Here is a 26,709-nt window from a genome sequence, read left to right on the forward strand (position 1 = left end):
GATCACTGTCTGCTATCTTTTAAAAAAATCTTTTCTTCTCCTTTCTTTATTATTTAGTACTTAAGGAATAACTTGAAACACACTGTTTGCAGACAAAGCCAAGGTCTTCACCTCAAACACATGTAAAAGGAATAAAAAAGTACATAATGCAGCTTTGATAATAATGCAGTATAATTAAATCAACACTTGCAGCAAAACAAATGAAAGTAAGCTTTCAAAATTCAACAGGGCAGCTCAGTCTCCTATTGTGGAGCTGCTTAAAATACATTCACCAAAATGCAGACTGTGAGCACCAGTGTGGAGCTCAGATACTCAGAGGTCTGGCCTCCGTCAAATAAGAAGAAGAATAGGAAAAGTCTCTTCTACAGTTTAATATCTGCATAGGCAAAAAATAAGATGCAATTTCTTCTTAAAAGGGCCTTACAACTTGGCTGTCATTTCTCATTGGATCACACAGCAGTGTGATGAGTCTAATTAATGTCCCACTTCTTTCTTTGAATTAATACTGCAGATTTCATTAGTTCATGCAAATAATGTATATGACTTTTTAAAAAAGTCATCTCAGGGTAGAGATGACTTTTAAAATGTCACAAACAACACTAGTGACTTCCTCTCTTTGACACTTTTGGAGAAAATAAATGATGGGAACTTCAGAAGCAAGACCTGAGCGTGTTTATTCATATTCCTTTGGTAAGTATTGTAAAGGTCTTTACTCTGCCTAAATAAAAATGAACATAAATCATTCATGGAGTAAACCAAAACTTTAATAAGATAGTAAAACATAATATATTGGTACACAGTGGAAAACTTGCATAATTGTACTTACCATTTCAAATAGATTATATTATAGGTCTATATATGCTGAAACTATATTACTATCTACTCCAATGTTAATATGGTAAACGGGATGACACTCATGGGATTAAGGCCTCCATCTATCCAACCCCCCAAAAAGGGGAGAAGAGTCACCAAGCTGATTATGTTTGTTTTGGGAAAGATCTCACCTTAGCCACTTTTTGGATGTTATCAGCTTGAATTTAGAAATGTAAACATGTTAAGATTTGACTTGGGATTTCAGCTTTCCTGATTGGAATGTGAGAACAGCTAAGGGGGAAAGAAAAAAAAAACAAACAAACAAGGAGCACAACAAACATAAAAGGGTGGTGGGATAAAGGGTTTTACTCATAATAGATTAAATAACATGAGGATGAGAGAAAAAATATTGTCTTCCTATTTAAAGTGAGTTTTAGATTGTTCATATCTCTCGAATGAATGAATCATAATTTCATTTCATATCTTTACTGCGAAAAAAAGCATTCTCTTTTTTGCAAAAAAAGTGAATGCATAGTTCCCATGTCAGTTTTTTAGAAAGCTCTAGATCTTTCCCTCATATGAAACTACTGCTTAATATAGAGGAAATAGAAAGGAAGGGGGTGTTCCTGTCTAACTCAGACTCCTTTATTGTAATAGATGCTGTAGTACTGTGACAGGAATCTCTCTCTCTCTCTTTTTTTTTTTAAAGCATGTTCACTTCTCTTAATGGACATTTTATGTGCCTAAAACATTTGCCTTACACACATACAAGTGTGATTTTTTTATGCCTAAAGAAAAATACTCTACAAAAATAGGTAGAGTTCATATTTTCTGAATTTTTCAAATTATATTCCTGTCACTTTAAAGTGATTTCACAGAGATTTCCTCTGGACTCGTATAAATCAAACTTACAAATTCTGAATGTGCTTGGAGAACCTGAAGTTTAGTTATAAGGAGCTGTCATTTCAATAAATACAATATGATAAATTATAGTCATGAGACGATGTTACTGTTAGATTATTAGTTATGAGAACTTTTCAGTCCAAAATTCGAATTAGGTTTGAAAGTTCAAAGAGACCACACTTAACTTTTTGGACATTTTGTTGCCAACTGTAACAGAATTTCCATACCATAATGAAGTCATTAAATTTTGTTTGGGGGCTTTTTATCATAATGTATGAATTAAAATCCCTCAAACTAAAACACATCTCTCAGCCAGGAATGGTCACTTGAGAATAACTCTTTATTCTGCATCAGTATTCATTCAGACTACGGAATCAAAACAGAAGCCCTTTCTTTAAAGGAAGAAAAGATTTTAAGTTGTCTCTTTATATTTTTGTAGCTCAAGGACTATGAAGATAGTTTCTTTTCTGGGTACGATTACCTATCATTTACATAAGAAAATATTGTCAGCCCAAAACTAAGTATATCCTCAAGTTAATTGTTGATAAATTGATTTTTCAGGACTTCTTAGCCATATAGTAGTTAAGATAAACTTTTAATATAGAGAGAAATCTTTGAGATAAAAAAATGAGACAAAAAAGCAGTATTTGTCTCACTGAAATTGGTATATATCTCAATTTTTAAAAATTATAGATCAGAAAAGGAAAATAATAAAGAATTATAGCAATGGTTACAAATAGATAAAAATAACTACTGACTACTGACTAGTTATTTTCAATGCAACATGCACATCTTCCCTACAGTGGCTTCTTTGTAGAGATTTAGACAAATGTAAACGTCATAGCTATTATTTCACATTCTGGCCATTTGTAATGCATTTTTTTAGGCATTTAACACCTGATAGTTCATACGCATAATCTGCCAATTAACTATAAAGTATATTAATTTACTCTTATATAAACATTTCTGGCATCATTGGAAATTTCAAGATTTCAGCAATTAAGAATTTTTCAAGTGCGTCTTCAGTGTCCCTCCTACAGTATACAATTCTATTTAATTCCAAATTAGTGGCTTTGTGTAAATTCATTTCTAATTCATAGCCATCTCACACAATCAAATATGGCTCGTCCCTAGTTTACAAAGAAGGAACAAAATCACCTACTTTGCACATTTGAGTCTTGGTGGGTCATCAGCTTTCCAAGGACTATTGTCTTAGGCATTATCATTCTATTATTTTAAAATACCATGTTTTCCATTCCATATGGCAACATTTTAATTCTTTGAGAGAGTTGAGTTTTTGAAATGTAGTAGTGCTGTATTTAGAGTGGAAACTTTAATAATTATTACCTTGATTCGGTTTCATGAAAACCACTCTCAGGAAAGGGAAAGAAAAAAAAATCTTACAGAATTAAATCCCCTAATCCTCTTTATAGTGGAGTATGATGATGTGGCACACAAAATGTTCCAGACTCTATTTTTGAACCCTAATAGTCTCTCAATTTCCATATACACAATGATATTGATTGGTGAATAAATGTGAGTAAATGAAATTTTCGTAAATCCTAAATAGAAGGTTCAAATCCATATCTAAAGAATAGGATATTCCTAAATGTGCCGAAATTTTTGTGGTAAAGTAATATTTAGCACATATGATTGCTTAATTTTTTAATACGAGGTTCTCTTAAGTTCCGATTTGGGCTTGCTGTGCATAAAGTGTGTCAAACTTCAGCTACAGACCAGGGGGTGAAGTCGGTCAATTTAATTCCCCAAGATCTAAAGAAGGTCGGTATCATTTCATATAGCCCTGGCAGAGCAGATCATTACCAGGCACAAATCTGTTCGTTACGTGCTGAGGGTTTATAGCAAAATAAATAGACTGTCATCATAAGTTCAGAAAATTGTGTGTTCGACCCACGATAATGTGTAAAGGGCGTTTAATAGAGTTCAGCATTTATTCGTTATCTGTATGCGGACAGAGACGGCAGTGGCGTTATCAGCTTTAAAAAAAAAAAAATCGGTAGTTCTGGGGGTCACGTGACACACCTCACACACACACACACACACACACACACAGGCGCGCGCGCATGAACCCTCACATGCTCTGCAGTGCAGTTTTGATTTTAGCCACAGCAGAAGGCTTAACCACAAGAGATTCCACTGGTTCAAACCAGCGTAAACCAGATTTTTTCAGCCCACAAAGGAACAGATTACCTCTTGTATCAAATTCTGCATTGGGGGGAAAAAAAAATCTTTGTTTCAAAAAAGACGTTGATTATCATAACCCAACATGGTGGCACGGCACATTTTCAAGTCGCCTATGATGGAGCTAGTAACTCCATAAAATACGAAATCGCGACTTTCAGTCTAGTCTAAGTAAGCATTGTTAGTTTTCAAACATAGACCATCTTTTGTTTACTTGAATGAAAATTCCCAGCCTAACTTAAAAAAAAAAAAAGATAAAGATTAAAACCCCTCCCATTACCTAGCTTAGCTACAAATCCCGTGTAGAGCTTGAATGCAGCCATGCGGCACAAACAAGATAGAACGTTTTTTGTTTGGAACCTATTGAAAAAACAAATGGGTAGCATTTTTAAACACTCATTGATTATGGCAGGGTGGCATGCCCCAAATGGTCTCAATTGCTGAGGAGTAGTTTTAAACTTTGGCCCTTTGAGTATCATAGTCAACTGAAGAAGGGTGCGCCCAGAAAGAAAAGATAGCTTGTGTGATCAATTCCCAGATCGTCTGTTTCTGAGAATTAATGTTTGCCTTTTTCTCTCATGATGTTCAGATAGCAGAGAAAAGATTCCTATGTATGTTAGGCCAGGTATTTTAGTTTCGAATTTTACTTTTTCTTGGGAAGAATGTGGTAGCTTTTCACATGAAACCAGATGCTTGACTCATAGACACTGGTCGGTGGCTGAGAGAATGAGTATATTAATTAAAAATAATTACAACTCCCAGTATGGTGTGAAAGGACAATGCTAAAAGTTTCATTTTCACTAAATGCCTTGTGAGACATTATGTAATATTCTGCACCCTCTTCATAAAAGATTCATAACAATTTTGAAATCTCATTCTTTTGCACTTGAAATACTTTTCACACATAACAAATGAAACAACAGAATGAGCGGAAATGCATACTGCATTTCTTGAATTGGAGACAAAAACAGCATTAAGCATCGAGAGAGCCGGGCCATAGTAAACATGATACTTTTAGAGAGACTTAGAGTGAGCAATTCATGGCACATTTCTCCCAAAGCAATAATTTAATTGATTGGCCTGTATATGTCAAGTGTTGTAACAGATGTTACAGATATTTGGATGTTTAGAAATTATCCGTTGTAGACTTGAATTGCCGAGGATGCAAATTTTAGACCTAGAATGTGGTTTATAGCCTTTCATAACATCGGTTTCAGTTTCTCTTCATCGCGGAAACTATGGCAGTCATCTCAACTATATGATATTTGATTTAGAATACTGTGAAATACATCCACACCCCCAGCACACACATACACTCACGCACAAATGAGTCAGATACATGGTTGTGTCCATTTTCTAGCTTCTAAAGAGTTAAAGTAACTTGTGTTATCTGCTAGATTGAAGGCAAATAAAAAATGTCCTACAAAGGAGAATTAAAACCTTATCCCAGGGAATTTACTAGCACGTAAAGAGTGGTTTTTCTGGTTTGACTTCAGTGAGAACACACTGCAGTAACAGACAACATGGCTTTAAGATGGCCCAGTTTACGAGATGAAGAAAATGGAAAAATGAAGAAACTTCAAAAACTAAAAAAATAGAAAACCACCATGTGATTGCAGTAGCCTCTTAAGCAAAACAAACCCTAGAAATCAACTCAGATATACACAGTATTTCTAAGGATAGTGAAATATTTTCTGATACTATGTCCTAAATATTATCTCTCCCAGCATGCTTTATTCTCAGTTAAAATAATGTCACCTCCAAATACAATCGTATTACTAGAGTGGGCCCATCTATGATATTAACTAACAAAATTATTTGTTTTAAATATTTATTGGGACAAAAGCATGAACTATTAATCATTTTTATTTGTACAGGAAATCTGAAATCAGTTGTCAAGATTCAAAATAGAGAAACATCCTGAAAACTTGTATATACAAAACCTCTTCAGTGGTACATTCTTAGAAGAGAGGAACAGTAAACTTGTTTTCTTTCTTTATAATATAGACTTCTATGAAGTCGTTCCCCTTTATTTCATGATGGTGTCTTAGATGTACTTTAAAAGAGAATTTCACACTATTCTCTTTGTTTAATGTGACAGTGTGAGAAAGTGATCTTTATTCGTTCAAAAAACTCTGCATGTAGTCTCTGTTTAGGTTCTTTTAATGTGTTTGTCTGTGATTTTTAAATGCTAAACATGTAAACAGATAAATTGTCAATGTTAATTCTGTATCCTGTCACACAACTGATCTTTCTTTCCTGCCATTTCTTTCCTTTTTATCTTTTTTTTTTTGTGTGTGCATTCATGTTGCAGTTGATAAAATTACGTGAAGAGGTGAGTACTTCCTAGCTTGCTTTTTTTTTTTTTAATTCTGCTTTTCCCTATAAAATTGAATTTCTAAATCTGAAGTAAGATCTTTGGGTTCATTTTTTCCAGGAAAATTTACACATAGCAAAAGTATTGATTATACTGTTAGAAATGTTCTTTGCTGACTATCTGTTAAAAAACAAGTAAACTCTAATCATGCTTAGGACAGTGGTCATTGTTGTTGCTTGGTATCTGGAGAAAATTCATATTTTAAAGGCCAAAAAAGGGAGGAAAAATATAAAGGGCTGTCTTAAAACTTTACCTAAGTGTGGTTTTAATGTAAACTGACTTCAGATTTGTTTTATTTGTATTGATTTCTCAAAGAAGTCAATACGATTAAAATGTTTTTTTTCTGACATTCCAATTTACTGAAAACTCTTTTTAAATATACCCTTTTCCCTCACCCAAGATTCTTAGGTCCAACACGAGATACCATGAATCTGTTTTCCTTTTAGGGAAACACACATATGTTATAAATGCTCTACTAGTCTGTGTACACAGATTCTTAAGAATAGCCAAAGCTCTCCTCATTGTTAAACACTTTCCTTTTTGTAGGAAATAGCACCCACGTGAGTTCTCATTTTTCTGAGTTGCCGGTCTGTATTATAATGCAGCTCCAGACCTATTTGTGGCCCAGCAAATATTAACAGCAATGTTTATAATTTTATCCCAGTATCGTTGAGGGATGCTGAATGATTCTGGTCTTGTTTTTGTTTGTTTGTTTTTAATTAGGCCAAACTTAATAAATATGTAATAAATATACTTTTTTTTCACAGGTAAAAGCAGTTATATTTTTTTTACTTGGTGACCTTGAGTTTTGTTACTTTTATACTAGGGCAGAAGATAATGGCCCATTTTGCAATTTAAAAGTTGTCTGATTGCTTCTAAGGAGGACTGTGAATTATTTTTGAGTTTAGATTGACTGCATTGATTTGGATTTTCCTAGAATTTTTTTTTATTGGTATGTCATCATTCTGTAGGTGATATGAATGCTAAATGAGAGGCTGCAGACAGTGGTTTTCAACAACTCTTCTGATTTAAGATGCATTAGTGCCGTCATCTCTTAGTAAAAGCAATACTGATAAAAAAATTAAAAGGTGAAAATATATAAAACCCTTACCTTCCAACCTTCTTGTGTGTTTTATGGAAGTAGATGTATATACTAAATGAATATAATCAATTGCAGTTTTGATATATGAGATTTTTCTTGAGGTGAGTGATACTCAACACTATTTTTTTGCAAGACAGAATACCTGCTTGTGTGTATTTGCATATGCCCATGCTTAGGTGAAGAATCCGAATTTTCAGATCTTAATGGAACTAACAATAGACTTGAAAATCTCTGGTGAAGAAACTACACAAAGCTCTTGCCCCTGAATTTAGTGAATATAATTAATAAAGTATTGTGCCTTATTACAATCAGCATTTTTGACAGATTTATTTTTGTTAAGCTGAATTGTGTGGACATAGAAATCTTAATTCTAAAAGCTGAAAACGTCATGTCTGCACTTCCTTTAAAACACATTCTATCATCATTCTATGGCTTAATTCTTTTGTTTGTGCCTATAGCAACTGTTTCGTCAATAACGGTTCTGGACTGCATGTTTCCAAAACTGTAACCTGGAATGGAATTGTACCTGGAAGAATGAGGTCATTCAACCAATAGAATAATATACTCTGGAATATTCTTTTACCAGTCTTTGATATGGATGTAGCATCGATATTTGTAAAATAGATTAGGATGATGACGGTGCACTGATACATGGTTTGCTCAAGAGATGATTGTTTCTCAGTCAGGATTCTAATAGTAATCAGCGAGTGTACCCCAGATTTCCCCCTTATACTTCTCCTGAGAAGACAAGCACGCATCTGTTTCAAAATAGGACGTTTTGTTGTGTTTGGAAACAGAGTATGCCCCCATCCCTTCCTTGTGATGCTCTTTTCCGGCTCAGTTCTGGGGACTGAGCGTGCTTGAAGGCAGGCTGGTGTGCACGGGGAGCAGAACTGATGTTGGCCGTGCCGAGCCCTCCGTCTGAATCCTGAATCTCCAGCTCTCCACGCTGCGTAGCTCCTCACGCGAGCTGAGCTCTGTCTGAAGCTCCTGCACAGCTTCACTTACCTGCTTTGAAAGGGCTGAGGAGAGGGTGAGAGAATGAGTTTGGGATGGAGTGTGGGGGCAAGTTGAAAGCCTCAGCTGCTACTGTAGTGTATTTCCTTTCATTTTCAGAGACCGGGGCAATGCACAACTAAGGGAACAATGTAAATAGCACAGCTGTTACAAGAACTTGATTTTAGCTTGACTTAAATGAAGAGGTTCCAAAATACAAAGTGAGGTCCTGCTGGAAAGCTGCTGGTAAACTGGTAGTCCTCTTGTGTGCAGATTTACTCCGATAAAATTGAACTGTCCTGAAGAAGAGTTACTTTCATGATTTAGGAATATGCATTTTTTTTAAGTTCTTTTAGAAATTTGCTCCTCATTAGAGCCATACACTTCATAATCTGTTTTGTCTCCTTTTCATGGAATTCCAAGAATCATCTTACATTTAAATGCTTTCTTTCTTGTATTATCTATTATCATATAATTAGACTGTCCATTTCCAGTACTGATCTTTGGGTTTTGTTTTTTGGTTTTTTTTTTTTTTTTTTTTTTTTTTTTATTTGCAGCGGCTAAATGTTCTCTTTTAATTTAGGGATTTCATCCAATATGAAAATGAGCCAAAAACTTTTGTTCTGTTATTCTGAATTAAAATTCACATTTACTCTTGATTTCACAAATCTGGTATCGTTTTAGAGAATTACCAGTTTGAAATTAAGTCCTTTGTTAAGGTAGAAAACAATATTCAGAGAAGGGAAGAACAATCCCTATGCCCAAAACCTGTATGCAGGGAAAATTAGGAGGAAGAAAGCTATTTTTGACAAGCTGAGTGAAGTGTTTAATTTTCTTTAAAGATAGTCATATATGCCAAACACAGAGAGCTCCCCTGCTTTTCTTTTTCTCAATTACAGCCTTTAGTGATTTAGCATTTTCATGATATAAGCATTCTTTCCTTCCTCCCTTTTATTTATTTAGTTGTTTTTTTTTTTGTTTTGTTTTTTTTTTTTTTGCAGAGGGAGGGGCAGCTTTTCTCTTAATTTCTCCACTGTATATTAGACAACTCTATTAATTATTATAGACTGTTGTTGCAGCTTTCCTGACCTTCACATCAGGTCCTATCTCTCTGTTCTAAATGCATTGTTTTAATGATTCTTCCTCCCCCCGCCCCCCCAGGCCCTTCCCCCCAAAAAAATTTCAAGGAAAGCTTTGATGTGGCTTTAGCTGCCTCCAACGTCTGGCCGCATCTCAGATGTGTCACCTATGCCGGGAGGGAATAAGGAAATCACGTTTTGAATGGTAATGATAACATACTAATCACTTCCTTTCTTTGAAGATGGAAGCGAGATATTCTGTCAGCATCCCTGGCTGCTAGAGCTTGGAGGCACTGGTCTAGGTGTATTAGCTTAAGTGTGCATGTCAATACAGCTTGCATCTCCACGATCCATGGGGGCTCATTAGAGCAAGGTAGATCGTTTCGCTCGACAGCCACTCAGATAATACGTGTGGCACCTCCTTTTTTATTATTATTAGAAAGCATTTCTTCGATTTTAAATGACATCTGTCAACAACACAAAGTTATAGGAGTTGTGGTTGCATTTTTTCTTTCTGTTTGACCAGATACCAAAACTGATTTGATGGGGAAAAGTACTAATTTATACAAATACTTGTACGCATGGACACACAGAAATGTACAGATACACATATTCATATGTTTCTAAGTGTCCAGACATATGTGCATCTGTACACACACACACACACACACACACACACACATTCATGTGCGTGCATATATTCTTACTTATTCATAGCCATGATTAGTTTATAAATCTGTTGGTCAACTGAATAGATCTAGTGGCTGATCATTATGGTTAAAAAACAAAACAAAACAGCCTCAGTACAGAAAAGAAAGTTGAGAAGTTGAGAATTTGGGGGAAATCCTCTCATTATCCCATCCAATATAAAAGAATATATATAATTATTATCCTTTTAGTTCACAGTCTAAAGCAGTAGGTGTCAAAAGTCCACCTTCAATCCAATGTCATATATTTGGAAATAAATCCACATTCTTGAGTATCTGTGCATGGAGAAACATGCTTCTCTTGTTTCTTGGTGGTTACCCCAAGTTGTCTTAAAACTAGAACAGCATTTAATATTCTGTTTTAATAGCGAATATTCTATATGGCATCTTGCTACACTTCCCAAATGGGCAGGTGGGGGGCGGTGGGGGGGGGGGAGAGGGGAAGGGCGGCATTCTCTTAAAAATAAAGTTTCTCTTTAAAAATTACTATCTGCAGGAATCAAAAGAACAAATGAGTTTTTTAAATGATTGCATTTTATAAAAAATAAATACAAAATAGGCATCATAAATCTATCTATGCGAGGGCCTCATGCGTCTACTCTGCTGAAATAGGAAAGATCCAGTTGGCTCTTATCTTCGTACATTTCTCAGTGTTTGGGAAAAAGATTCATGTGGCCACATACAATATGAGTCTGCCTTTTAAAACAAAAAAGCGGATAGTCCATACATGATTGATTGGAAATCTGCCCATAGGAGATTTGCTAAAAATTATCTATAATGGCTAGTGACTCCCCCCCCCCCCCAGAAATGTTAGAGCATAGGAAGGCATTAAATTTTTTTTAAGGCAAAAAAAGAACATTGTAGACGACCGTCTGATTTTTTTCCCTTTTTCTTTTTCAGAGGGCACATCTGCTCGATAACACAGAGAGGCTGGAAAGGTCATCTCGGAGACTAGAGGCTGGATACCAAATAGCAGTGGAAACCGGTAAGAATTCTGAGAGTGAGCAAATTGTCTTGCTTATGCACAGCAGTCTTCACAACACATGACATTTCAGGGAAACTTCAAAGGAGTAGCAGAGACAGCAGCCCGAGATGTGGTTTACATATTGGGGAGACAATTGGGAGCTTATTTGCGCTTATCTTTTTTCAAGTTAAAAGGCATGACATCTACCGAAAACAGTTCCTGAGGTTTAAAAGTATACATCTGAAAAGAGATGGAATACTTTGTCTAAATTCTACATTTGTCTTAATATGCAGTTACATGTTGTCAGTTTACCCACCCGCAATGATTGCTGGTGCACGGTGCGGCCTCCAGTTGTTTGCCCCTTTACATTCATTCACATATGTAAAAATTAACATTTTAATCAGTCTAAATGATGCGAACTAGGGGCAAAAGCAGTAACAAAATCTAGCTTACCTTGCTTTCTTGTCCCGGTGTTGAAAATGATTCCTAATGATCCTGTTTCGTTTGTTTTTTTTTAAAAAATCATAATCAGATGTGGGAAAAGAAAAGCCATAGTGAACAACGAGGCTAATGTTCATGGGAATCTTATTAGCATTAGTTAATACTGTCCAAACTTTTGGTTTGTGTTAACACTAGTTATTAATTTCAGAAAATGCAGCACGAATTTGACTTCTAAGACTTGTCTACTTAAAATAGACAGGCTTTTTTATTATAAGTGTTTCATGCAATGACTGTGTTTTTTTATACAGTAAATAAATATCTGTTAACCTCTGCAAAGTCATCCATTTCTTATAACTTAGCTATCTGTTTTGTTTTGTGAAATATATATTGTATAGAATTTATTTTGTGTAATTTGGATAGCTCTTGGCTAGTATGTAAGCCCCAAAAATATGTGATTAATAATAATTCCATTGATATTTTATATTTAGTGTTATGAAAATGTTTATTTTAGAAGAGCAGGTATAATGAAAATAATTCCAAAGATTTGTTTTTGTGAATGGCTGGTGTTTTTTCTTGACCTGGGTTCATGGCTATCCTATATTGGCTTATTACTATGTGATGAGGTCTAGGGAACTGAATCAGAACAAAACAAATGGCATTGGCATTATGGTAATGGTGAGAATACTAAAAAAAACTGTAACCCTTCCAGATTCATTAACAGTGGGGCAGCCCTTCTTTCTAACATTATTAATAGATTGGCTTTCTGCCCTGATTGGAATAAAAACCACCTTTCACTTGTTCCTTTTGTCCTTGGGCTCAACTTTAGAAGTGACTGCCCTGGTGAAGAATGTCAATAACAGAAAGAGCCCTGAAGGTGAGGTCAAAGGACCAGACTGGTTCTAGCTCTTGTGTGTGTGACCTTGAGCAACTCACATAACCTCGTAGTCTCAGTATCTACTTCAGTAAAATGGAAATAATATTATATGTCTCAGAACATTCCTAAGACATAAGGGGTGCCTGGATGGCTCAGTTGGTTAAGCATCCAACTCTTGATTTCAGAACAGGTCACGATCTCAGGATTGTGAGATGCAGCCCCATGTTGGGCCGCACTTGGCGTGGAGCCTGCTTAAGATTCTCTCCCTCTCCCTCTACCACCCCCCTTTCTGCCCTCCCCACCACTTGCACACTCTCTCTCTAAAGCAAAACAAAACAAAAAAATCCTAAGATATGATCCCATATGTGAAAATGTTTTATATAACATAAAACTCATAAAACTATACAAATATAAATGTTATATTAATTTGTAGTCATTTGATGATATACAGGCACTTTATTCGCAGAAAAAAATTTTATTGTGGTTAAAATTTGTATACATTTAAGGAATTTTTAAAAATTGTTACTTTGACATCTTTGGGGAAGGTATCCCTGTGCATTCTGAACATCTAAGGGCTTTCTTTGACAAAACATCCCATTGGTGAGTCTCTTTCCACATGGGACTGGGTTGGGTTGGGCATATTCTTGCTTTGACACTTGATCACAGGGCTTGATTTGTCTGATTGGGCTACCTTTTCTCTTTCACTATACCATTCATGTATTTCCATCCCAAAGCTTAAGGAAGTTATCAAAGAAGATCACAGATACTAGAGGATCATACATTGATCGAGATGATAAGATTGAATGGAATTTGATGGTGATTCCTTTTGATGTGTGCTAAAATACAACATTCACATCAGCTTATCAATGTAGTCAACATGGAAGAAGGTCACTTTAAGAGTATCCCCAAAACCTACCTCCATCCCCTTGGACTTTTTGGTAGAATACAATGGTAGATTATAAAGTTTTGTAAAATTAGGTATCTGTTTGTCATATAACTCTTGGGAAGTTCTTGCAGACTATAAAACCAAGTCTGGGAGGAAGACCAGGGTGGGCTTTGTGGGTAATGACAGATATGATACAGCCTTTGCCTAGATAAGAGTCATCGCGATAATTCATTTTCTTGAGTTTGAAAGTGGAGTGAGAAATGAGAAAGCCGGCACAAAGGCAGGCACAAAGCCTTTGTCCTGTCCTTGCATCTTCCTAAAGTAACGTGAGGAAAAAGTCATTGTGATGGGCGCCATGTTCTTTCTGCATTTACTGGTTCCCATGTAGCCCTCAGCCTGGTCAGGCCTAGTCAGCCAGCAGTTTTATGTTTTGCTTGTGATGTAAATTTATGATGCTGATCATTTTGTTATAGTATTGGTAGAACAACGTCTTTCAAAAGGAAAAACTTTTAGTATGTATTGGTTTCTTTTTCTTAAAGACTATGAAATGCAAGGAGGAAAAGCAGTAGAAAAGCTAGTATGACTTGAAAGAGCAGAGAAGAGGGGAATGATTTCCAAGTATTGGTCTAATAGTTCTTTGGCCACAAAAGGAGTTTTCACCAGGCCACAGCAAAATGAGAAAAAAATTACAAAGTAGTGATTTTCTCATAAGGCAGATTTTATTAATTTAAAGGACTACACTTTTTCTCAGATGATGTTTTTTCTATTTTGGGGTGATAAAAGACAGGCTAGTTTTATGATGTGATATAAATAGTAGGTGGAAGTTATATATTTATTTTCTCTCTACCCAGAAAAATAACAAAATTGACAATGCTATTTGGGTCCTCCGAAATGTTTTTAGAAATTTTACTTTTCCACAAAATCTAGGAACTATTGTCTGATTGGCTGAATTGGAGAAAGAGGGAACAACTCCATCATTTGGGCTGGTAATTAATCAGCTCTGTGACTTTGAGAAATCACTTAACTTCTCTGTGCATGTTTTTGTATTTGTAAAATGGAAACCTGACACCAGATTCTATGAATCCCAGAAGGTTGTTATAAAGTAAAATGAGATCATATATATTCAGGTTCTTAGAAAGTAACAAGGGCTCTGTAAAAGTCATCATTTTTATATGTTACTGTCAGCAAAAATGGTCATCTTTCAAAATTATTGGCAAGAGATTTCAACAAAAATCTGTAAACTTTTCTATTCATTAACTTGATGACTATTATTGGCAAATATCATAAGAGAAAGTTCGATTATTATATATGATCAATTATATGTAAATAGAATGGAAAGCATATTAGTTTGACCACTAGTATCCTCCTAGCAAATAATGAAACTCATCTCTTACAGTTCTTGAATCATTTATTTTGTCAAATTGGCAGTTATTGTGACTTTAAGAACAGCTACTCAGCAGAGGAACACATGTCCAGAATGCATTTGGTCTGAGAAAAAGTACATGATTATTTCTAAGTGCCGTTTATACCTTGATATATATTGAGTTTAATACCAATCAAGTTTCTTTCATGGATCCCTTCCTTTTTGAGAAAATTTATGAGATTACAAGTTAATCGAACAGCTCTATTTAGAAAAGAGGCAGATGGGAGAGTAAATGATATTAAACTAAAGAGCTGATGGTAGGACATGTTAGTCTAAGACTAATATCAAGAGGGACAGTTATCAGACTCATTAACAAACTACCTTAAGAGTGACCATCAAAGATGAAACACCATGGTGGTTGTATGAGCCATTGGCTTGACTTGGTTTGACATTTCTTATAAGTTCTTGTCCTAAAATCTGTGAATAAAAAGGGACTCTTCCTTTTTTCATTTCCTGCTAATAATCAAGTATGCCTCTTAGCTGTGGAGATAACCATTTTGTTTGAGGTCAGGGACTTAAAACTCTGAGTCATCTGCCCTTTAATCTGAAAATATGATTTTTCTTTCCTTTGCAGTAAATTATCCCAGAATTACAAAAGGCACAAAACTAATGGACACTGTATGGTTAATAAACAAAATAGGTTGAAAGAGAAATTACACAAGGGCAGAAATGCAAGGCTCACTCTTTCCTTTCAATAGGTAAGCAGATAGTTGGAGATAGTCATGACTATCCCACCCTGTACCTTAAATGGGCCCAAGTGCACCTGCCAGTACGTCTCCGGAACCATGAGAGTGTCTTCCTACAGTTAGTAGCCTCACATCTTTGAAGAGTAGGCTGTACCAGTTATTAACCTTGCTCTTGCCATCCCTGAGTATCTAAGTATTATGAGTCAGCACTCCTTCAGCCGGGAGCCACAGCAAGTCACCCAGCTCTGGTGTTCCATTTGGTCATTGATCTCCTTACAAGGTGCTCTACTTTTGCCAGTCTTCTGCTGTGAAGAAAAGGTACTCCATCCTCCCTTCAGGTGCCTGCAGGTTCCCCACCATGGACTAGTGATTGGATATACGTAGAAATAATGCAATGTTTTCTTTCTCAGTCTTCTGCTTTCGTTATCTCTTTAATCCTCACCACAACCCTGTGCAGTCATTACTCTTTTCTTTTCTCATTTTACAGATAGAAAAACAGGTACAGAGAGGTTAAGTTATTTGCCCACACTTATAATCAAGCTAGGAAATAGTACAGACTGTCTGATTCCATGCTCTTAACCAATAGACCGCACTTAGATATGAATGGGTCCCACATACCTAGATTTTCCAAAGTGATCTGTTGTAGTCCAAATATGTCATGTTCTCACATCTATTAAGTTCCCTTTCACATAACGTATTCTAAAACTATTGAATACTGTGTGTCATGTGCTGAGGACACAGGAGCATCGAGATAGCCAAGATCCCTGTTCCCAGGCAACTTATGTATGGAGACAGGGTTTGGGGGCAGAATGATTCAGGCATTTTGTTGAACTGATAAATGAATGGACTAGTACATTTCAGATAGTGGCAAAATGAAGCAAGGTACTGAAGAGTAACTGATGAAGGCTATCTTAGGCTGTCTAGTCAGGAAAGACTTCCCAGAGAGATGCATTGTAAGCCGAGTCTTGAACAGTACAAAGGTGCCATCCATAAGCAGACTTGGGGCAGAGGATCCCAAGAGGGCAAAGCAAACACAAAGACTCTAAAATGAGAAGATGTTTGGGATGTCCAGGCAACAGAAGACCAAGACGGCTGCCTCAAAGTAGGCAAGCAGTCATGGTACGTGATTAGGTCAGAGCCAGATGGGGTGCAGAATCTGTGGGGCCCCAGGGCATGGGAAGGAACCTGAATTTGACTCTTAGAGTGTGATGTCATTGGAGAGCTTTCAGCAGACAAGTGGCCTGATCTGAATTGTAGAAAACAGGGATTGTAGGGGTCGAGTGGCAAAGGAATGGAAACAAGGAGACATGTTAGGAATGTTTACAGTAATCCCAGATATGGTTCTTTTACTAATTGAAATGAATAGAAGGATTTGATGGTAAAGATATGGGAGAAATTATAAGTCATTTTAAAAGCCATTCAGGGGCAAGTAGCTTGAAATTTGTCATTAACTTCCTTAACAATTGGCATAAGATCCCAAAGATTCCTTCTTAAGGATACCACGTCCCCTCAAATGGAGACTTACTAGTTCTTGGACCTGGGTGGGCTTCAGGTCCAATGGCTAGTCCATTGTGCTATTGGTGGTGGACACTGCAGTTATAAATCTGAACTTGAAACCAAGTTTCTGATGATATGTTATTTGAAAAAAGATGATAATGATACCTATTTCCTAGAGCTTACACAAGGCATAAATGAAATAATGTATGTAGAAAGATTTTTAAAATTATCTCACAAAAGTATGGGTTCTTTTTCCTCTAGAAATCTTCACTTTAGGTAGGTTCTGAATATAAACATACATTATCTCTTAGCTTAATCTTGTATAGTCTCAAGAGGAAATGTATTAGTTCTTTACTACCCAAAGTAGGGCTCAGAACCAGCAACAGCCCCTGGGAGCTTGTTAGAAACGCAGGATCTTGGGTCCCATTTCAGATCTACTGAATCAGAATCTACATTTTAACAAGATCAGCCAAGCCACTTGTGCACCTCAGAATTAAGTTAGATGTCCACTTACCAGAGTTAGCATTTAGTCTGTGCCTGTTTGAACTGGATAATAGCCATGTCGTTGAATCTCACATACATGCGTAGATAATGTATATCTAAACCTGCGTGGAAAAATTTAGGCAGGTAGCTATGTCTAGTTAACACCTACACTTCCTATGGAGTAATACATATGGTAGTGTCTGTTAATATTGGTGGCATTGTATATGAGGGTCTTACTGAGGAGCTGTAATAATTCTTTATCTTACTTTGTTTAGGAAAATACGAATAGGCATTCCTTGGCAACTAGAACAGCTAGTAACCTATCCGCTAACCCAAAAGAGACTCATTATGACACTTTATTTTTCTCAAAATACATTTTTCCCTATATTTAACACTACTTACATTATTTTTACTTTATTATTTTTTTATTTTAAATGATTGGTTTTAGTGTTTATTTTTTTGAGACAGAGAGAGACAGAGCATGAACGGGGGAGGGTCAGAGAGAGAGGGAGACACAGAATCCGAAACGGGCTCCAGGCTCCGAGCCGTCAGCACAGAGCCCGACGCGGGGCTCGGACTCACGGACCACGGGATCATGACCTGAGCCAAAGTCGGACGCTCAACCGACTGAGCCACCCGGGCACCCCTAACACTACTTACATAGTTTTTAAACGAATGGTATATTCATCACAATTTCCTGTGTGTCTTGTTTTATCAGGGAAATGCAAAGATAGATTTTCTGCGTAAGCATACTACCAATGTTCATGTATTTATAAGTTCTTTTCATAAAATACATATTTTCTATCCAGGCCATATTTGTTGTAGAAGTGACACAGGAGATTCTTCCATTTCTGTTCGAGGGTTTTCTTGGAGTCCTAGTTCTTTTCTATGAGGATTCTTGTTGTCTCTTTCTTTCTCTCACTTGCTCTCTTTCTCTCTCTCTTGTGAAAGGATTCTCACCATCTAGTTAATTAACACATTCTCACATATTTGTCTCCCTCCTTACCTCCTCTCTCTCTATATATATAAAAAAAAGCAAGTTCCAGTTATATAATACAGTACTATCAATTGTGGTCACCATTGGTAGATCTTCAAGCCATATCCACTTTGTAGCTGACGGTTTGTGCCCTTTTTCCAAAGTTTATACCCCTTGCAAATATTTTTTTAATTAAAAAAATAGATTTTAGGGGTGCCTGGGTGGCGCAGTCGGTTGAGCGTCCGACTTCAGCCAGGTCACGATCTCGCGGTCCGTGAGTTCGAGCCCCGCGTCAGGCTCTGGGCTGATGGCTCGGAGCCTGGAGCCTGTTTCCGACTCTGTGTCTCCCTCTCTCTCTGCCCCTCCCCCGTTCATGCTCTGTCTCTCTCTGTCCCCCCCCCCAAAAAAAATAGATTTTATTTCAAAACTATGTAATACTTACCTAATTTTAAGCTGCAGATAGTCCCCATTTTAGGACTATACTTCCACAGACCTGTTTTACATGATATTTTCAGGTTATTTTTGCTTTCCATGATTTTACCTCATCAAAATCTGAATATATTTGCCCTAATAGAGTAAGGCAGAGAAACATATGGAGCACTTTTTTTTTTCTTCTGGGAAACAAATAATTCTTAGAATTATAGCATTTTCATGAGAATAAGATAAGCTATGTACACCACTTTTGTCTACTTTGCCTACATCTTTTTTTGAGTTCATACAGGAAAAGCAATCAATCAAGTATCAGCTTAGCTTTTAAAAATCAAACCAAATGTGTTTCGTGTTCAGAACTTTTAAAAGAATCAGAACAAATGCATTTGAGATATGCAGTCCCTTCCTCTGCATCTTTGATTGTCTCAGAGTCTTGACTGAACTACTGATGGAGTTTTCCAGAGAGTTTCAAGGAGTTATAGGAGGATTATGAAGTATAAGTCCACAATACTGCAGTTTTATCACATTCTGTCTTTTGGTTCTTAATACTGTCTTTCAATTTACCTTATTATTATTACTATTATTTTAATCAACTCACTGTAGAATTCATTTTGAACTTTTAAAAAATTTTTAATGTTTATTTGAGAGAGAGACAGAGACAGAGACAGAGTGTGAGTGGGGGAGGGGAAGAGAGAGAGGAAGACAGAATCCAAAGAAGGCTCCAGGCTTTGAGCTGTCAGCATGGGGCCCTACGTGGGGCTAGAACTCATGAACCATGAGATCATGACCTGAGCCAGTCGGATGCTTAACCGACTGAGCCACCCAGGCACCCCCTCATTTTGAAATTTTAATCAGTCTTGGAAGTATCTATTGAAACAAAGTTTTTTTATAAAACTGAAGGTAGCCCTTTTCTTTATCATTTCAGGGTTTTCTTTTTCATGTCTCCTGACATTTGCTTAATCTTCTACCTGTTCCTCATTGTTATTATTAACCTCTTTCTTCTCTTTTCTCCTTCCTCTTTTCCTCCCTTATTCTCTTCAAGAAATCTTTTGAGTGTTCATTGCTGGGTACAGTGTAATAATTATATTCAAAAACACAGATCATCAAATATATTAATTTATCATCTACAGAAAAGATTGATGGATAAAACAATGCACAATAATACAAAGTAATACATAAAACTATTTTTGAAGTTGTAAGCTAGCTTGAAACTGAGCTAATATCTCCTGCACAAAAGATAAGAAAGTTTTTCTTTTTCTGTCTCTGTCTCCATTTACTGGTAAGTCATTTATAAGACTTCTTGGAAAGTAGATCCAAAAAGTATTAACTGTAAGTTTCTTGCTCTTGGAGCTGTTATCAGTTGGTAGAAGAATAAATTTCTGATTCTGTAATTTTAGTGGGAATGATATACATTATATAAAAGAAGGTGCACATTGTATTTCACGTTTTTAACAGGATTTCATTGAGCTCTGCTGAGAGTATCAGATGCTTCAGGGATGCAGAACTAGAAAGACAAGATATCCCAGTCCTGGGTTATCTGAATAGATGATGTTATATCTATAAAGACCGATTCAGATTTTTTAATTTAAGTAGTTTTGTGTAGGCACAGATTGGAATTCAGAAAGGCACTCCCATGTCCATACTATTGCAACAGTATGAAATTAACACTGTATATTGTTCTATAATTAAAATGGGATTATAAATTTGGATTGATATTAACCATCTACTTTATCCCCAAAAATATTTTAGGGAAAATATTTTTCTATAGAAATATTTTACTTTTTGACAGAAAAAAATTATCGCTAGAAATTCATTGTTTTGGGGCGCCTGGGTGGCTCAGTTGGTTGGGTGTCTGACTTCAGCTCAGGTCACGATCTCGTGGTCCGTGAGTTCGAGCCCCGCTCTGGGGCTCGAGTCGGGCTCTGGGCTGATGGCTCAGAGCCTGGAGCCTGCTTCCGATTCTGTGTCTCCCTCTCTCTCTGCCCCTCCCCCGTTCATGCTCTGTCTCTCTCTGTCTCAAAAATAAACGTTAAAAAAAAATTTAAAAAAAGAAAAAGAAATTCATTGTTTTGGTTGTTGGAGTATGTGGTTACGCCCTCAGAATCTTCAAGATCCCTTTGCTTGAACACGCATTTTTTTTTTTTTTAATGCTGATAGGAATTACTTGACCACGTCCTGCAAGTTTTTAAGCAGTCTACCCAGTGGTAAAATAATCACTTTTAATGTGCCATTGTCACTTACTTTATAATTACAACCCCGTTAAAGTCCAACATCTCAAAAAGCTGTGGTTCTGCTCTGAAAAGAACAGGGGAGGTTGTCATTTGGGTGAAGCTCTTGAAGAATATTTTCGAGTTACACTTAAATTTGCTTTGTGAGGTTCTCTGAAATATTGGTGAGCTCCATAGTGGTTAAGAAAAGGATGTCATTTATACCCTATTTGGAGAACCTTCTCCTTAGGTGGTCCAAGTGAATTCATAGTGTTCATTTTTAATCCATTAAAAAGTATTATACTCATTTTTAAAGGTGTCTTACCCCGTAATGCCTATAACTTTTCCATTTGGCTTGTAAGATGACACGTGAAGCCATTCTTATTCTGTTGCATCTCTGTTGAGTTGAGAAAAAGAATGACGGCCAAAGCAGATCGCTAAAATGCCAATTTACTTTCAAATATTACAGTGAGGACCGTTAAGCTTATGACCTTGTTGCACTGTACTTATATAACTTTCCTTGGGATTTTTTTAATCAGGTTTATTTTCCCTTTGAGTCTGACTTCTAGTGCCCAGAAGTTTTCTTTTCGGCAGTGTTTATGTATTTAACAGAATTTTCTGAGGTGGGTGCTACAGAATTTTCACAGCATGGGTTCACATTGGACTAAGACTTTGTGTACGACTTATATCAAGTGGAAGACTTGATGGGCATGAGCTTTAAAAATGTTTTTTTTGTGTGTGTGCTCTACATTTGAAGCTTTTGCCTGTATTTCCTGTTGGGCTACAATGTTTTCCAGCATCGCCGAAAGAGAACAAAGTCAACATTAAAAAATAATTTTCTTATTGAAGAATATATTTTTCCAGCTAAAGTCATTATCAAAGAGACTGTCATGGTGGGTCACCATTCATGTATGGCACTGTGCTGCCCTTTTGCATCTTGAGGTATAAACTCTAAGTCATAGTTAAATAAATATCTATTTATTTAGAGAGACGAAACCACCCTAAAGCCAGACGAGGAAGTTTTTTGAAGACTGTCCCTTTTGCAGGAAAAATAAGCGGGTTGTTGAGAATCCTGCCATTATTCTCCACGTTGGTAGTCTCATCACAATTGATTGCCTAAGGTCCTGATCCACATTAAAAGGTGGATATTTATGTCCACATAAAATACGCCTTTAAAATGGAGCTAGTTTTCTGCATTTCCAATTTCTTTTTGTTTTAAGTTTATGTATTTGTTTTGAGAGAGAGAAAGAGCATGTGTGTAAGCATGAGCCTGGGAGGGGCAGAGAGAGAGGGAGAGAGAGAATCCCAAGCAGGCTCCACACTGTCAGCGCAGAGCCCGACGTGGGGCTCGAACTCACGATCTGTGAGATCGTGACCTGAGCCAAAACCAAAAGCCAGACAAACGCTTAACTGACTGGGCCACCCAGGGACCCTTCTTTTTGTTTATTTCCACTTTCAATGCTCTTTGCAATATGTGGCACTCTAAAAGAGCACAGCAGAGCCCTAACATTTATTCAGAAAACAATTATTGGGCCCTAAGAAGTTAGAGTCAGGGTTCATTAGCCCTGGACTGAGCTAAGCTGATCTCTGAAATAGCAAGAAAATACTGACTTCAATTAATATTATTAGCAAAATTTGTATTTGGGAATAGGGTAGGGTAGATATTCAACCCGCCTGAAAGGGAAAACAGATTTTATATAATTTAGAAAGGAACAGACCGCGGCACTGTCCTAAGCACTTAGAATAGTAAGTTTCTGTAATAAGCTGGAGTATCTTGGCAAAATATCTACCAGGGAAATACATAGCTCTAAATCCCCATAATAAGCATAATTCGTGTTTTCAAAGCAAGATGCAGGAAGTAATTAACTCCATTTCATTGTGTCAGGGAAAGACTTGGGAGAGATGGACCTTATGGAATAAATACAGAAGGAGGAAGGAGAAGTGGGTAAAGCATGAGCAAAATCAGGCTTTGGGCAAATACATGGCTTGTGAGAATTTCTAGAGTGTGTCCTATGGCGTATCTAACGTTCACCTTAGTTATTAAGTATACTTGAAAGTGGTAACATTTGTTTTGACAACATTTTCCCTCAAACTTTTTATTATTTCAGAGTAACCTTCCCAGTTACCCCATCCATTTTAATATTCAGATGTGTAATTATTTTTTTTAATATAATATGGAGGTTTTTAATGCTCTAAATTATAAACTTGGGTCATTTTTAACCCAATTTTGTAATTTTTAAATACTTTGTTATTATGTGCTGAAAATAATGCTCATATTAAGAGTAACACTGTATAATTGACTTTGAAATTTTCAGACTCTTTTTACATCTGTTATCTCATTGAATCAATTGATAAATTAATTTATCCAGAATGGAAATTTTGGTTCAGGCTGAGTTGACTGTTCCCCTGAATACTTCCCCAAATGCTATCTATTTTTACCAACCAGAGTGGATATTAAGTTTCATTTGGTTTCATGAAGGAATCAATGTTTTTTGTGTCCCTCTTCCTCATTAACATATCTATAAATTGTCTATAATTATCTATACTGTTCAATGCTCCGGACAGACTTGTGGATGATTCAGACCCGGACCTATTCTCTAAACAAACAAACAAAACTCTCATAATAAGAAAGCTGCACAACTTTAAAGGATGCACCAGTTTTTCTCCCTGGTGTAAGCACAGAACTTTTACAAAGTCATCCAGATTTTTCATGTGGGATGAGTTAAAGAGATTGACTGGAGTGACTTTGTTAATATAAAAAGGAGACCTTTTTTTAAAACACTATGACCCTAAAAGGTAAGCTTGAAGATGGACCAAGTATCTATTGCCTCACTGATATCGCCTGCCAGCTGTGAATTTTCTTACTACAATGAGTCCCCTCATTTTTATTGCTGTGTGCAAGGTATAGTGTTTCATTTTTCTTCCTACTCGGGCTTCCTGTAGAATACACACCCCATATAGTTCTTTAAATTCATACTGTTGTGAGAACAAGTCAGTCTTTCTGTTCTCTCCTTTGTTAACTGTATACCGCATGGAGGAACAGCTCTTTCGTGCCTTCCCTGAGTTCCTGGACTCTGCTCAAATTAAACACCGTAAGAGTATCAGCAGGTTACAAAGGCAAAGTGTATCTTTCTCTTCGGCATTTTTGTATAACAGCATCGTGGTTATATGGAAAATGCTAACAAATTCAAGCAAACTAATCGTCTCACACCCACCCTTTATAAAATAGGACTTCGTATCTAACACACAAAAAGTAGGGTGACCACATGTATAATGTTTGCTCTCCTTTGCGGCTAAAAAAAAAAAAAATCTATGCATATAAAATGCATAAGAATTACTTTTTAATCCAAGAGCCAAGTCAGATCACCTGTCTTTCACCTGCAGTGAAGCAAACTGGAATGTTCGTGGAGCTTTGTAACTAGACAAGTTCAAGTCTTGGTTACCGCATAATAACTTGGTTACCTTGGGCAAGTTCCTTAGACTTGTCTAGCCTCCGTTTCCTAACACACAAAACTTCTGCAGGTCTTCTATGTGGAGGTTGCTGTGAGACTTAAATGAGGCAAACTGTACAAAACACCCATTGCCTGTTAAGTCCACCATAGGTGCTCAGAAATGGTAGTTGCCATTTGTGCTGCTTTGCAGGGTAGCACCAGCTGCTGTGACAAGTAAACCCCAGGTTCCCGAGCGGCCGGCTGCAGTCAAGCGTGTTGCTCACTGCTTGGAACAGTCCAGCGCAAGTGTTCCTAGTGGGCAGACAGCCTTTCAGGTGGCGATTCAGAAATCGAGGGTTCTCCCGCTTCGTGGCCCTGCCCTGCACGGAGGCTTCGGAGTCCTCTACGTTTTGCCAGCGACCGGGCAAAGCCAGCGTGGAGGAGGCCCACCCACTTTCCCACCTCCGTCGGCAGCAAGCGACGCACGTCGTTTCTGCGTGCGTTTCGCTGGCAAGGACTGGTTGGATGGTGTCACCCGGATGTGAGGGGAATAGGACCCCTGGTTCCAAATGGACAACCACCTTCCAGTCACAACTTCGTACGAACGCACGTGGACAGCTTCCCCTCCTGCCGTATCATTTATTCCTTGCCCGCTTTACTGCCTCATAATCAATCAGTTAAAAAGCCCTGGCCGGTAGAAAACAATGGGGTGAGGTGAAGGAGTAGAGGGCTTATGGGTCAGGTCAGTGGATGTAATCTAGGATTTCTGACAAATGAAACTTTCTCTTATCTATGTTCTGTGAATAGACCCAGGAAAGAGTCAATATCATTTGCTTTCTTTTCTAGCAGGCATTTATCGCTATTCACTTCTCAAATTTATATTCCTTAGATCTGTAACAAAAGATAATTCCGCTACATGTGTTTTCATCTAGAGTGTTGACAATAGATACAAGTCAGCAAATTTATTTATACCATTTCTAAAGTATGTGCTTCAAGAACACTGCAAAACGTCACAGCTGAGAGGAACCTAAGGGGATGGTGACTAAATGTAATATGGTATCCTGGATGGATCCTGGTATCCTGAAACATCAGACAAATGTCTGAAGACATTAGACGTAAACTAAGGAAATATGAATAAAGTAGGGACATTAGCTGACAATACTCGGCAATATTAGCTCACTAACGGTGACAGGTACTACGGTAATGTAAGGTATTGATAATAGGAAAAAGTGGGTATTAAATATATGGGAATTCTCCGTACTAACCTAATTTTTCCACAAATCTAAAACTGTTCTAAAATAAGCTTTTTTTTTTTTTAAGTACCTTGCGATCAGAGCAGTCTCCATATTTGCTAAATATCCACAGTGTGATCTTGTCACTGCTGCAGACCTGGCTTCTCCTTCCTAACTTTTATGTCACCACTGTCAATAATTGGGCCTCCCCAGTAACTGACAGGACCCATGTCTGTCGAAAGCATCTTGCTCGGGTTTTGGCACTGGAAATGCCCTAGTAATGGATACTTCCTCTTTCTTTCTTCGCTCTTCCTCCCTTGGTGCCTCTAAGTCATTCCGAAAGGAACGATGTGAACTTTTATTTGGCTATCAAAAAGATCAGACTAATAAATTACTTCACCTTACAACACCAGGAAATACTAGATACATTGTATGGGCGCATGGTCCCAGTGTTCATGTGGTTCAGCCTCATGGGCCCTCTTTATGATGTGTAAGAAGGAGTAGACTATTTTACTTATTAGAAGAATGGTGGTCAATATTTTTTTTTCTCTTTCAGTTTAGAAGAGTAAAACAGACTATATGAGGACAATAGAAATAACTTTGTAAGAATATTAACATTATAGATAAGTTTCCCATTTCTGAATTTCCCAAAATATTACTGTTTAATTTTAAAATTAAAAAAGAATTTTATCTGTGTATAAAAGTGCCTAAAATCTATTCTTGAAAAATTATTTCATCATAATCTCTCGAAACATAACAGCAAGAGAGAGAGAAAGAGAGATTCTATTTGTGAATACCATGAAGAGGCAAGATGCTTGTAAAAACCTAATTTTCTATTTTTTTTTGTTTCTCCATATGTAACTGCCCAAATTGTGTAATACTAGAATTTACATCTAAAGGTCAATGTCTCTGAAAATTCTATAGTAACTGACTTTTAAAACTATGTTCTTAACTTTTTTGGCCTACTTCTTTGGTTTATTCTGGCATCATAGTGATGATTT

The 26,709-nt window shown here is 36.8% G+C and overlaps 1 protein-coding gene across 5 annotated transcripts in view; it reads left to right on the forward strand.

Moving 5' to 3' along the window:
• Positions 1 to 26,709, forward strand: part of VTI1A (vesicle transport through interaction with t-SNAREs 1A) — a 350,627-nt gene that overhangs the window by 78,064 nt on the left and 245,854 nt on the right. For 3 of the 5 annotated variants that reach the window (XM_049645767.1, XM_049645768.1, XM_049645765.1), the window contains exons 5-6: positions 6,233 to 6,253; positions 11,080 to 11,164. In XM_049645767.1, coding sequence (XP_049501724.1) covers positions 6,233 to 6,253; positions 11,080 to 11,164 — 106 coding nt within the window. The remainder of the gene's footprint in view (positions 1 to 6,232; positions 6,254 to 11,079; positions 11,165 to 26,709) is intronic. The other 2 variants (XM_049645769.1, XM_049645766.1) reach the window with 1 other exon arrangement.

The sequence above is a fragment of the Panthera uncia genome, chromosome D2 (assembly GCF_023721935.1).
Source record: "Panthera uncia isolate 11264 chromosome D2, Puncia_PCG_1.0, whole genome shotgun sequence".
Classification (NCBI taxonomy): domain Eukaryota; kingdom Metazoa; phylum Chordata; class Mammalia; order Carnivora; family Felidae; genus Panthera; species Panthera uncia.